The sequence below is a fragment of the Lonchura striata genome, chromosome 11, assembly GCF_050655825.1.
Source record: "Lonchura striata isolate lonStrDom1 chromosome 11, ASM5065582v1, whole genome shotgun sequence".
Lineage (NCBI taxonomy): Eukaryota > Metazoa > Chordata > Aves > Passeriformes > Estrildidae > Lonchura > Lonchura striata.
In genome coordinates, this window is record NC_140713.1 from 18273455 (window position 1) to 18285321 (window position 11867).

The window sequence follows — 11867 nt, forward strand, 5'->3', positions numbered from 1 at the left end:
CAGCGAGGGGCGGCCGGGGCCGGCGTGTGCTCCGCTTGCTGTCCCCAAAGGCCCTCGTCACCTTTTCACCCCCAGCTGCTCTCCCTGCACAGGGCTCTGGCTGGTGACAGGGGCGCCCGAGGGGTGTGCGGCGCTGCACCCCGCTTGTTCTCACAGCCCACCCTCCTCCAGACGGGTGCAGGGGGACAGCTCAAGCGCTGGGCCAGCTGGGGAGCTGCAGTTTTGAGCAGCTCATGTCAGAGCTGCTGCAGAGGGGAGACTTGGGCACACAAGGATGCGCAGCCCCTCTCACTGTCCCTGCTCACCAGTGCCAGGGAGCCCTGCTGTGCTTCCCAGGCACTGCCAAGGTGGCTGAGGACAGTCTCAGCTGTGCAGGATGTTCAGGGCAGTGTGTTGGAAGCTGTGCCTGCCCATGGCAGCAGTTGGCACAAGATGATCCCTTCCAACCCAAAGCGTTCTGATTCTCTGTTCAGCCCATCTCCCATTTTTATGCTGGGGGACTCTTCAGAGTGGCCCCAGGATCCCAGCAGTGCTGGGAGGGGCATGGACACTGCAGGACCCTGGATGGGCTTGGTAGCTCTATTGGTAGCTCACCCCAAGCTCCGCAAGGTGCACAGCCACCAGCTATCCCCAGGAGCCTTGCCCCAGAAGGACAAAACATAGAGCAAGGAGGACACCCTTCCTACAGCCACTTTTATTAGATATTACAAGATACAAGAAGCTGAATCTGTATGCCAAATGCTGTTGGCTCCCTCTGTCTTTCCCCTCTGTGTGCCATGTGGACAGAGAGGAATGGGTCTGGCAGAGGCAGGCCAGTCCTTCCATTGGCCATGGGTTTTTTTCCTATAGGGACACAGTTTTTGCTGTGATGGCTATGGGAAAGCATTCTGGCAGAGGGATATCTCCAACAGGACAAAAACTGGGACCACTGAGCTGAACCTGCTCCATTCCTCCCCAGGAGAGGCCCTGGCATGGCCCCACACCTGCCTCCAAAGGGAATCAAAACACATATGGGGACACAAAGGCTGTGACCTTGAAGATGTGCTTGCCCAGGAGGACTTTGTGGGAGAACTCGCTCATCTCCAGCTCCACCTCCAGCGTGGCTGGCCCCACCACAGGGCTGGTGAGCAGCAGCTCTCCCGTCTGCCGGTCCGAGCGCCGCACGGCGAAGACGCCCTGGCCGCGTCCACCCGTGATGGCGAAGCGCAGGCTGTCCCCCACGAAGCGCGTGGTGGACATCTTGAAGAGGACTCGGGGCACCGTGCGGTTGGCCTGGAGCGGCAGGTAGTGGAAGGAGATGGAGCTGGCAGCCAGGTGGCAGGCTCGGCTGTCCATGGGGCAGGGGTTCCTCTCGCACTGGCTGCCAGGAGAGAAGGGTGTCACCGCTCAGGGCTGTGGTTTGGCTCTCAGGGAGCTGCCCTCATCCTTGCACACAAGCCTGGCCCGTGCCACAGGCAGCATCTCCAACCCTGCTGTCGGCCACATCCAAGTGTGCCCATCATTGGATCTCTGCCTCATCCCTGTTTCTGACAGGAAAATGCCATAGCTTGCAGGGACCCAGCTCTGAGGCTGGGACTGGGTGGGTGCCACAGTCCCAGCTGAAGGTCAGGGATGGGGCCAGATGTGGCTCCTGAAGTAGAATCTGTCAAGATCGGGGATGCTCCTCTATTTGGGTGGCACAAAGCAGTTTAATCTCAAGAGTGGGCTGGCTGGGACTGCTGAAAGGCAGCTGAGGAAAATCAGCATCATTCCCCATGGATGTGCAGCAGAGGAAAATCAGCATAATTCCCCTCAGGCTGGGGCTCTGAGAGGGGCCAGGATCCTGGATAAAGCCACCACATATTGGGGTGCTCCCACCTGCGCTCCCAGCATCCCAAGACCATCAGGGAGCATGCCAAGCACACCTGAGCACCCCATGTGGCAATTTGCTACCAGTGCTGGCTGGTACTCTCCCTACTGCCCCTGGGTGACACAATACAGCCCCCAGCCCACAACAGGACCCATCACCCTGGGACAGGGTATGACACGGCTGAGCCATGTGCAGTAGGGTACTCACAAGGCAGAGGTCTTGACATAGCTGGTGTTGTGGCGTGGAGGGGGGCACTTGGGGCGTACACAGTGGTGGCCCCCGAAGGTGTTGATGCAGAGCTCACCCTGGCTGCAGTTGTGCTGCTTCCCAGCGCACTCATTCACGTCTGTGGTGATGACATGGGGTGAGTGGGGCTGTCCCCACTGCATCCCTCTTCCCGTGGGAGCTCCCTGCCCTGCACCCTGGGTTCTTACCCTCACAGGCATTGCGGTCAGCATGGAGCAGGTATCCAGGGGGGCAGAGGCAGCGGTAGGAGCCAGGGAGGTTGAGACAGTCATGGAGGCAAATCTGTGTCTGGGGGCTGGACTGGTAGAGCTGGCATTCATCCACATCTAGGGTGGACAAAGAGAGGAATGGCCCGAGGTCCCATTGTCACCAAGCCTTGGTTCCCCACCCTCCATCATCTCCTCATCTTCACCCCCCTTTTACCTTGGCACACGCCACCAGGCTGCAGCTGGAAGCCGGTGTCACAGCTGCAGCGCCGGGAGCCTGAGCGGCCCTCGGCACAGCGGGGCTGGCGGCTGAAGGAGGTGTTGCTCAGTGTCACCCAGTCTGCAGGGGACAGCAGGTGTCACTTGCTGGGGCATGGGGAGATGGTGGGGGCCAAGGTACCAGGGGCTGCCAGGGAAGGGGGAGACAGGAGCAGCATGGCCGGGTACTGTGCCCATGAGAATCCCCATCCTCCACAGCCCAAACCCAGGTACCTACAGGAGTAGATGGGGCTCTGGCAGCTGGGGCCTGACCAGCCTGGGGGGCAGAGGCACGTGTAGCTCTGGTTGCCATCCACGCAGGTCCCGCTGTTGGCACACGGGTTGCTGGAGCAGTCATCAATACCTAGGGAGAAGAGGCTCGTGAGCATCGGCTGGAGAAGGGCATCCTTGCCCAACCCCGGTGCCCATTGCTGCAGCCTCTGGGCAGAGCAATGGTACCCCACAGCTCAGGGTGACAGAGGGGCCCGTGGGGAGGGCGGAGCTCATGGCACCCCAACCCTGCTCCACTTCACTTCTGCAGAAGGGTTGGGTGCCGCTCCAGGTGCGGTTGTGCCGGCAGGCGCGTGTCTCCGAGCCCACCAGCCGGAAGCCGGCGTCGCAGATGAAGTGAACCTCGTGGCCCACCCGCAGGCTCCGGCCCAGCAGCCGTCCATTCAGGGGCACTGCCAGCTGTGGACACATCTCTGTGGACAGACAGACATGGGTGGGGATGGGCACTGCCAGCCTGGAGCCTGACAGGGTGCTGGGGGTCCCGTGCCCAGGCTGTTTGTGCGGGGCCAGGGATCAGAACTGACCCCATGGGATGTCACCATGGTGGTGACCAGTCAGGATTACCGTTGTGTTTGGTGGCTGGTCTCTGGAGGTGGCTCTGGAGGATGGAAAGCTGGTGCCGGAGTCCACGGGTGCCCTGCAGGTGGGCGGCCTCCTGTGCCACCAGCAGCTTCTGCATCTGCTGCACCACGCTGAGTGCCTGCTGCCGGCTCAGGCATTCCTGGGGGATCATGGAGACACCTCAATCATCCACTGGGCTCCCCTGCCACCCTGACACAGCCTGGGAGGACCCTTCCAAGCAGCCAGCATCTTTAGGGTTGGTTTGGATATCCTGCCCTGGACAGAGCCCCTTCCCATCCTGGTTGGGGTCTGACCCTGGCTCCGTGTCTGCTCCAGACTCAGCCCCCACTTCCTGATCCTGCTCTGGCACTTGGATGCTGTGGAGAAGCTGCATGCCCTGAGTGCATTTAACATAATTTCACTGCTGCAGGGGAAAAGCCCCATGACTATGCCCCTGGCCCTGGCAACTCCAGAGGTGCTGTAGCTGTGCCATACCCCTACTCCGGGCTGGCGTTGGGGTGCTGGGGTGTGAGAGGTGGGTGTTGAGCAGCCCAGAGAGGGGGTATGCTGGGGGGCTGGAGGGGAGGGAACGCAGGTCCTTACCTGGGAACTGCTATGGGGCAGCTGCAGGATGCCCAGGGCCAGCCAGGCTGGCAGTGGGATGAGGAGCATCATGCCGGGGCTGACTAGAGGAGCACGACGCTGACGGTCCGTTTCTGCTCACAGCCGCGTTCCTGCACTCGCAGGGATTTATCTGCAGCCTGTGCCCATGTGTTTGTTGGTTTTTCCCCTGCCTGAGGCCGAGCTGTAGGAAAGTTTCCCTTTGGCACCAGCTCTAGCCTCTGCTTTCCCTTCCCTTCCGCTCCTTTCCCTCTCTGCACATCAGAGGCTTTGGGGCCTTTCATGTCCCAGGGCCAGCAGATATCGGGGCCAGGCAGTGGCTGTCACGGCACTTACGGTGGTACCGGCGGTGCCGGGCTCACCACACTGCCAGTCCTGGCTCTGGGGCTCCCCGGCATGCAGAGATGCAGGATGAGGCTAATCCCGTGCTCTAGCTAAGCCTGGGAAAGTCTCCTGGGAGAAAAGATGACTCTGAGGTCTGTGTGGGAGTTCTGCTCACTGGTGGGGCTGGGGCTACTGGGAAGGGTAACCCAGGAATGCTGCAGACTCACTGGACTCAGCACAGCTTTGCTGGGGTGAGCTCATCCCTGGCTGGAGTTCAGAGGGGAATCCCTGAACTCAGGGTGCTGCTGCAGCCTGGAGCTGGGGTACAGTTGGTGTTATGGTCCACATTAACATAAGGGTCAGGGTTAATATTAGAGTCAGGATCAGGGTTCGGGTTAGAGTTGGAGTTAGGATTAAAGTTGGAGTTAGGATTAGTGTTGGGTTTGGAGTTTGCATTAATGTTTTGATTAACATAAAAGTAATTGTTAGGGCTAAAGTTAGTTTTTTATTAGGGTTAATGTTACTGTTAGGATCAGTGCCAAGGGTTCAGATCCATATTAGCAGGAGGGTTTGTATGAGAGTTGGGGTTAGCATTAGCATTAGTGCCAGGGTTCAGGCCAGAGTCAAGTTTAGACTCAGGCTGAGGGAACTGAAGCATTTACAGCTGGGTTTATGCTGACACGCAGCTCAGCCCTGGCAGCTGGTGTGTGGGATGCTCCCAGTCCCTCCTGCCTGTGGCATTTCAGAATCCTGAGCAGGGATGTCTGAAGCCCTCACCTCTGCCCTGTGCCAGGGAAGCACCAGGGTCCTGTGAGCCCTGTGCTGGGGCAGAGCTCTCGTGGTGCTGTTGAGCCTCCTGAGCAGCCTGGCCTGTGGGACCCCTGCTTGACTCCAGGTGCCCACTGAGACCCGGCCCCCTTGGGCCCAGCATCTCTCCCTCCGCCGGCCCCCGGCTCTCACATCCTCCCACCCTGTAACCACGCTGCCCAGCTCTCCGGAGCGGGTATTTGGCTTGGTGCCCGCAGCGGTGTGTGTTACCTCCCCGGCATGTTTAATTCATGGGGCAGGAGGAAGGCTGGCAGCGGGGCCCCCTTGCTGCCCCAGCCCCTTGGCTTCCAGTGTCCCAGTGTCCCAGAGTGGGTGCTGGTTGCGACCCCTGCTCCTGCTGCCCTCACGGCCCGACCCCGGCTGGGCACGGGGCTGGGGCAGAGCACGGAGGGCTGACCCCGCTGCGGGACATCCCGGTGGGGCTGCAGCCCGGGGCCCCGGGACTTGTCTGCCACATTCGCTCCAGCGAGCAACTGTTTTGACAGAGCCATTACTCACCCGTCAAGCTTTTGTTCCCGCTGCCCAGCGGTGCCTGTCTGGAGCTCTGAATAGGATCAAATCCTGCAACCAGACACACGCAAGCACGCAGGAGCCGAGCTCGCCCCAAAGCCAGGGCTGCTGCGGGGCGGCTCGGCTCTCCCCAGTCCTCCCTCCGGAGCTTGGGGGTCTGCTTCCCCCATCCCGGGACCTACATGAAGCTCTTGGTCCTGCTGGTTTGCAGCCTCCCGGTGTGGAGGGTGGGTGAGACGAGGTCGGATGCTCCAGGAAAGTTGTCCCTGCTGGCTCCGGGAGGTAACTGGTGGAGGGGCTGCCTCTCCGGCAGCAGGGCTGGGAGGCAGCTGGTTTGGGGGATGAGTGCACCCTGAGCACCGTCCCCTTGGGCCAGGCCAGATGTGTGGGGGACTGGGTGGGTGATGGGCACTCAGGGATGGCAGTGGGGGGCTTGGTGGGTGATAGGGGCTGAGGACGGAATGGGGCTGGGAGAAGGGGCATGGACTTGGTGATGGGATGAAGTTGGGGGGCTCTGGGGCTGGTGTTGCAATGGAACCAGGGGGCTCTGGGGCTGGGAATGGGATGGAGCTAGTTATGGAATGAGGCTGGGGGTCCTGCAGCTGGTGATAGGTCTTGTCCAGTGGGGTCTGGATCCTGGCAGGACAGAGGCGGGGGCAGAGGGGGTACATTCCTGGCAGCCTCAGCCCACCCGTGCGAGACAGGGGCCCAGCAGGCTGCACCCCCCCCCCACCCCCGGCCCCTTGCCCCTTTTGTGCTCCCAGCCCAAAAGCTTTCTTCTCTCCCCTCAAGTCTCCATGGAGACCCGGGTGCCTTCCCGGTATCCCCGGCTGCAGTCGGACCCTTCAGGGGGAATTCCCACGGCCCCCTGAAGGGTCTGGCCACAGCTGGGGATTCGGGGAGGGCACTTGTGGCTCTCGGCCCCCTGGCCCCCTCCCTATCTCCTGCTGTCCCCCCCAGCTCTCAGCACGAAGGAGACCTTCCTGGTGCTCTCACTGCACAACAAGTTGAGGAGCAAAGTGCAGCCCCCTGCTGCCAACATGCAGAAGCTGGTGAGCCCCCTTGCATGTCCCGTGGCCCCCCCTTCAATGTCACATCCACCTTCCACCCTATGCCCAGGGATGTGGACAGCCCATGGGTGATACACAGTAGTTTGCTTACATGCTAATGAAGCAGAAGAGCTGGCTGGTGTGGGGCCTCTGGGGAAGAGCATGTCACTGCCACATCCAGGGCATACCAAAAACAGGGCTGATGCATTGAGGTGCCTTTTGGTGTCCCCCATGTTCCTTTGATGCTTCCTAATCATCCAAGGACACAGAAAGGGTAGTTCTTTGGAGCCCTTTGTGGGGTTCTCCATTCCCCGTTATGACCCTTGATATTCCCTGACCACCTCACACCTGAAAACATCAAAGGCACAGCTGCTACCTAGGAGTGTCTCCCATGTACTGTGATGGCTCTCAATGTCCCTCCATCACCTCCCAGCCGCCCACACCAGGGGCAGGACGGGTCCCTAGGGGTCCCTTGCAGCATCGCCCATTGTCGAACCTCTGATGTCCCCCAGTCACCTCCTGGACTGACCATCTTGGTGGTCCCCGCACCCCTTGGGGCTGTTCCCTGGGTGGCTCACGCTCATCCCCGCAGGAGTGGAGCGAGGAGCTGGGGCGGCAGGCGGGGGCACGGGCAGCCAGCTGCCTGCAGGGCCCCGCTCCACCGCCAGCCCCACAGCTGGGCTGGAGCGAGGTCCTGCTGCCCGCGGGCACGGGCGGCTTCGGGGCCGTGCTGGAGCTCTGGTTTGCCGAGGGACAGCGCTATGACTACAGGACGGGGCGCTGCGCCGGCAATGCCACCTGCCGCCACTACACCCAGGTGGGCATGAGGGACACGGGGGGGCTGCTGGGGACCGGGACCCCGGTGACAAACGCTCTCCCACAGCTGGTGTGGGCCACAGCGGGGCAGCTGGGCTGCGGCCGGCACCGCTGCCCCGGCCCCCACGGCCCCAGCGAGGCCTTCGCCTGCGCCTACTCGCCGGGGTAAGGGGCTGCGGGTGGGGCTGGGGTGTGGTGGTGGGGCTGAGAAGAGCATGGTGGGTGAGGCTGAGAAGGGTGTGGTGGGTGTGGCTGAGAAAGGCGTGGTGGGTGGGGATGATAGGGGTGGGGCTTGTGCGAATGGGAGGGGTTCAGCGGTCTGGGTGTGGTCTCAACCAGGTAGGAGCATGGGTTGAGCTATGGATGGGGAGCTTGTCCTGGTGGTGGGTGGGGCTGTGCATTGAAGTGGGCGGAGCTGGGTGATGTGGGCGTGGCTCGTAAATGCAAATAGGGCCGTGTTTTAGACACGGGAGGGCTTGGATGTTCTGGGCGGGGGTGTGTGCTGTAGTGGGCGGCTGAGTGCTGTGGACAGGACTGTGCGCTGGAAGTGGGGCTGGGGGACGAAGGCATGGCGGTGATTTAGACATGGATGTGGGTGGGGCTGGGCTTGCCCCAAAAGGGGTGTGGCCTGCCCCAAAAGGGGTGTGGCCTGCCCCAAAAGGGGTGTGGCTTGCCCGGGTGGGTGGGGCATCTTCCTCCAGCTGCCTGTGGGGCCAGGGGCAACTGGGAGGTGGCCGGGACGCCCATCCTGCCCTACAAGCAGGGACCCTGGTGCTCCCTCTGCACCGCTGGCCTCTCTGGCTGCTTCAAGTCCTGGGACCACAGCGGCGGGCTCTGTGGTGAGTCCCCCCTGTCACCATGGCCTCTGCATGACCCTGGTGGTGCTGCCTCCACCCCTGATGCCCCGCTGTCACTCTGGTGTTCCCAGAGGTGCCCAGGAACCCCTGTCGCATGAGCTGCAGGAACAGTGGGCGCCTCGACATGAGCAGCTGCCAGTGCTCCTGTCCCCCCGGCTACACGGGCAGGTACTGCCAAGGTGAGAGGGCCCCATGCAGCCTTCAGAGGCTCGTGCATGGCTGCTGCAGGGCATGCAGGCGCAGGGCTGCTGCATGGGCACAGGCGGTGCAGTGTGGGCAGCACAGGGGGGCAGGGACTGCCGAGCCCCCTGACAGCTAATGCAGTGCTGTGCCCACAGTGAGGTGCAGCGGGCAGTGCCTCCACGGAAGGTTCAGGAAGGAGGAGTGCTCCTGCCTCTGCGACGCGGGCTACGGAGGAGCTGAGTGCGGCAGTGAGTCCGTGACCCCCTGCACTGCTGTGATCCACGGGCAGGGGACCCTCAAAGTGGGGTGGGGGGCTCATCTCTGCTGGGACCCAACTGCTCCTGCCTGTGTCCCCAGCAAAGATCCATTTCCCATTCCATGCCTGTGATGTGCGGATTGACAGCGACTGCTTCATGGTGTCCCCTGAAGCCGACACCTACTATGGAGCCAAAATTAAATGCCAGGTGAACTCCTGGGGTGCTCCAAGCATCTCTGGACACCTGAAAAGTGCCACCCATGCTTGCAGTGCCTCTGGGCATCTCTCCTCTGCTTGGAGCACTGCTGGGCCACGCAGGTGGGGCAGACTCACTCCCTTCCCCTCAGGAGAAAGGAGCGATGCTGGCCCAGATAAGAAACCAGAAGGTTCAGGACATCCTGGCTTTCTACCTCAGCCGCTTGGAGATGGGTAACAGGGTGACAGACACCGATTTTGAGACTGGAAACTTCTGGATCGGTGAGAGACAGCAGTAGGCAGGTGCAGAGTGTCTGGGGTGCTGGCAGACCTGCCAACCCAGGTCCTGATCCCCCAGGTCTCACCTACAAAACATCCAAGTCTTCCTTCCGCTGGGATGTGGGTGAGCCATCCTCCTTCACCAGCTTTGCTTTTGGGCAGCCGGACAACCAAGGGTAAGTGGATCTAGAGGACACCAAACTCTGCATGGTGTCACTGCTGACTGGCTTCACCACCATCCTGGTGGGACACAGGTTTGGGAACTGTGTGGAGATGCAAGCATCAGCCGCCTTCAACTGGAACGACCAGCGCTGCAAGACCCGAAACCGGTACATCTGCCAGTTTGGTGAGTGAGTGCCTGGGAGCCCTCCTGTGCCTTTCTGGGCGTGCTGGGCCCTGGAGGTGCCAGTCCCCTGCTCTGCTGTCTGTCCCTTGTTGCCAGCCCTGCCCAGACCTCTGTGTCTCTCCTGGGCTGGGAGGCACTGACTCTACACACGCCATTGCAGCCCAGGAACACATCGCCCTGTGGCAGCAGGATCCCTGAGCTGGCATCCCTGTAACCAGCCAGCGCTGGCTGCTGTGCTGAACCTGGGCTCAGGAGGACCCTGGTGCTGTGCAAAGCCTGGACCATGGCTCAGGAGGATCTCTGCACAGCTCACCTGTGCAGGGAATGAGGGGCTGAGGAGACCCATGGCACTGGGACCTGGCAAGAAGGGGTTTGCTGTACATTAGCATCCCTGACACAGCATCTTCTTCTGCCCCTCACCTTCCTCTGTCACCATCACTCTGCAACACCCTGGGCAGATGTCCCTTGCAACACCCAAGTACAAAAGCATCTCCTCCAAAACTGGCAGATGGGCTGTGTCTGGACTGTGGTCTCAGTGTTACGAGGGGCCAAGGGGGCTCTTTGGGGGTGCAGACTTTGGCATAGCTCAGGGAGGACCAGGCTCAGCTCTGAGCCATTGTCCTGACCTGGGTGAGAATGCCCCAGCCTGGTGGGTTTCTCACCATCATCTGGTCCTTCATCATTGGCCTGGTCATTAATAAATACCTTCTCTCCTTTGGGAAGAGCAATTTGTTTTTTTCCTCCAAGACAGCCAGACTCTCCTTAGCCACAGATCACATCCTGCCTGCACTGTATGGAACCTCCAGTTTCATCTCTGGAGTGGCTTCTGGCGTTGTTGGAGACAAGGCCAGCCTTGGCTGAACTTGTCTTCAGCATGTGGGCCTGCCTTGGAGAGATGGTGTTAGCCAGGAGCTGCTTCTCCCAGCCCCAGGATGGCCCAGGTCACAGCACCCCATGTGCTGGATGCAAGCCCGTGCCCCCAGTGCTGGTGGGTGTCAATGGGTGCTTTTGGAGGTGACATACCACCACCCCTCCCCTGTCATAACAGCCCTATCCAGTGCTGGGCTGGGGTGGGAATGAAAATATCTCCATCCAGGGCGTTTCATGGGCTGTTGGTTGTGCACCGTCCCAGCCGAGGGAAGGCACCATCCACATCGCTGGGCTGGGCTTGGGCAAACCAAGCAAACCCAGGGTGAAACCAGCCCAGGAGGGCAGGGCCCAGCAGGTGGGGGCAGGGAGGACGGAGGTGGAAAGGAGCCCAGGGAAGATGAGGGTGAAACTGGAGATCCCAAGGGCAGAATCCAGCAAGTGAGGCAGGAGGGTGGAGCTGGAAGGAGCCCAGGGAAGGTGAGGGTGAGGCTTGCGATCCCTGGGGGATGATGGTGAGCCCGGTGCCCGGGGTGCCGGTGGTGGCAGTGCCCGGTGGCAGCAGCCATCCCTAGGGATGCTCTGCCCCCACAGATGATGGGTGCCAGCGGTCCCTGGTGCACACTGAGCGCCTTCCCCAACTCACCTTGAGATCACCACACAAGGTGGCAGCCTGGAAAGCAAACAGTGCCAGTTTCTTTCTGCTTGGATCTTGCTCAGAAACCCTGTTCTCTGTATGGATAGCAGGACCTTGCTCCGACACCTGTGGGGCTTGAGGGCCTGTGGCCAGTGGCCAGGCTCCTGGGAGGTCTAGACTGCTCTGGTGAGCTGGTATGTTCCCTGATGACTTGAGAAGCTTCCCCGGTGCAATAACATCCACAATGTCACCCATGGAACAGCTGGTCACATTTACTGTGGCCAATGGTGAGTGTGCAAGAGGGAGCCCTCAACTGTCTCCTCACCCCAGTGGCCACAGAGGTTTCAGAATGTCACAAAAATACAAAATTAAATATGTGGAGATAATCACAAACCACCATCAGTGCCTCTCACATATATATGCAAAAAATAAATTCAAGCTGGCTTTTATATGGATGTTGGCTGTGAAATCCTAAAGAAGGGATGAAGAGCACTGCCAGGGAGGTGTGATGTGGCATCACTGTGCACCCAGAGGCATCTCCACCCCACATACCATCACATGTCTCAGCAGCCTACAGGAAGAAGAAGCAGCTGGACATAGGGCTTCCCCCATCCCTGGCACCCAGCTGCACTCACAGGCATCCTGCTGGCCTGGATATCCCTGAAAAATAACTCAACCACCCAGCAGG

At 60.7% G+C, this 11867-nt stretch overlaps 2 protein-coding genes across 2 annotated transcripts; one reads left to right on the forward strand and one right to left on the reverse strand.

The window, feature by feature from the left end:
• Window positions 1-674: 674 nt before the first annotated feature.
• Window positions 675-6021, reverse strand: LOC110476256 (fibulin-7). Its single transcript, XM_077786229.2, has 9 exons — window positions 5683-6021; window positions 4015-4216; window positions 3415-3571; window positions 3093-3263; window positions 2798-2923; window positions 2519-2641; window positions 2284-2421; window positions 2057-2195; window positions 675-1360 (listed from the first exon to the last, which is right to left on the reverse strand). Exons 2-9 carry the CDS (start codon window positions 4084-4086, stop codon window positions 1000-1002), a joined length of 1287 nt encoding a protein of 428 aa, XP_077642355.2. The 5' UTR covers window positions 4087-4216; window positions 5683-6021; the 3' UTR covers window positions 675-999.
• Window positions 5758-11627, forward strand: LOC110476257 (C-type lectin domain family 18 member A). The gene is made up of 12 exons (XM_021541064.3): window positions 5758-5976; window positions 6655-6746; window positions 7336-7560; window positions 7627-7724; window positions 8277-8398; window positions 8488-8595; window positions 8755-8847; window positions 8957-9063; window positions 9203-9332; window positions 9409-9505; window positions 9584-9675; window positions 9836-11627. The coding sequence occupies exons 1-12, from the start codon at window positions 5877-5879 to the stop codon at window positions 9871-9873; spliced, it is 1302 nt and encodes a 433-aa protein (XP_021396739.2). The 5' UTR covers window positions 5758-5876; the 3' UTR covers window positions 9874-11627.
• The last annotated feature ends 240 nt before the right edge of the window (window positions 11628-11867 follow it).

Excerpts from the sequence above, each read along its gene's own strand:
- LOC110476256 (XM_077786229.2), bottom strand. The coding sequence starts at position 4,086 with ATGATGCTCCTCATCCCACTGCCAGCCTGGCTGGCCCTGGGCATCCTG. Across the intron at positions 2,422-2,518 it reads GCCTGGTGGCGTGTGCCAAG|ATGTGGATGAATGCCAGCTC; the intron begins GTAAAAGGGGGG and ends TGTCCACCCTAG. Across the intron at positions 1,361-2,056 it reads TATGTCAAGACCTCTGCCTT|CCAGTGCGAGAGGAACCCCT; the intron begins GTGAGTACCCTA and ends CTCTCCTGGCAG.
- LOC110476257 (XM_021541064.3), top strand. The coding sequence starts at position 5,877 with ATGAAGCTCTTGGTCCTGCTGGTTTGCAGCCTCCCGGTGTGGAGGGTG. Across the intron at positions 8,596-8,754 it reads CACGGGCAGGTACTGCCAAG|TGAGGTGCAGCGGGCAGTGC; the intron begins GTGAGAGGGCCC and ends CTGTGCCCACAG. Across the intron at positions 9,064-9,202 it reads GAGCCAAAATTAAATGCCAG|GAGAAAGGAGCGATGCTGGC; the intron begins GTGAACTCCTGG and ends CCTTCCCCTCAG.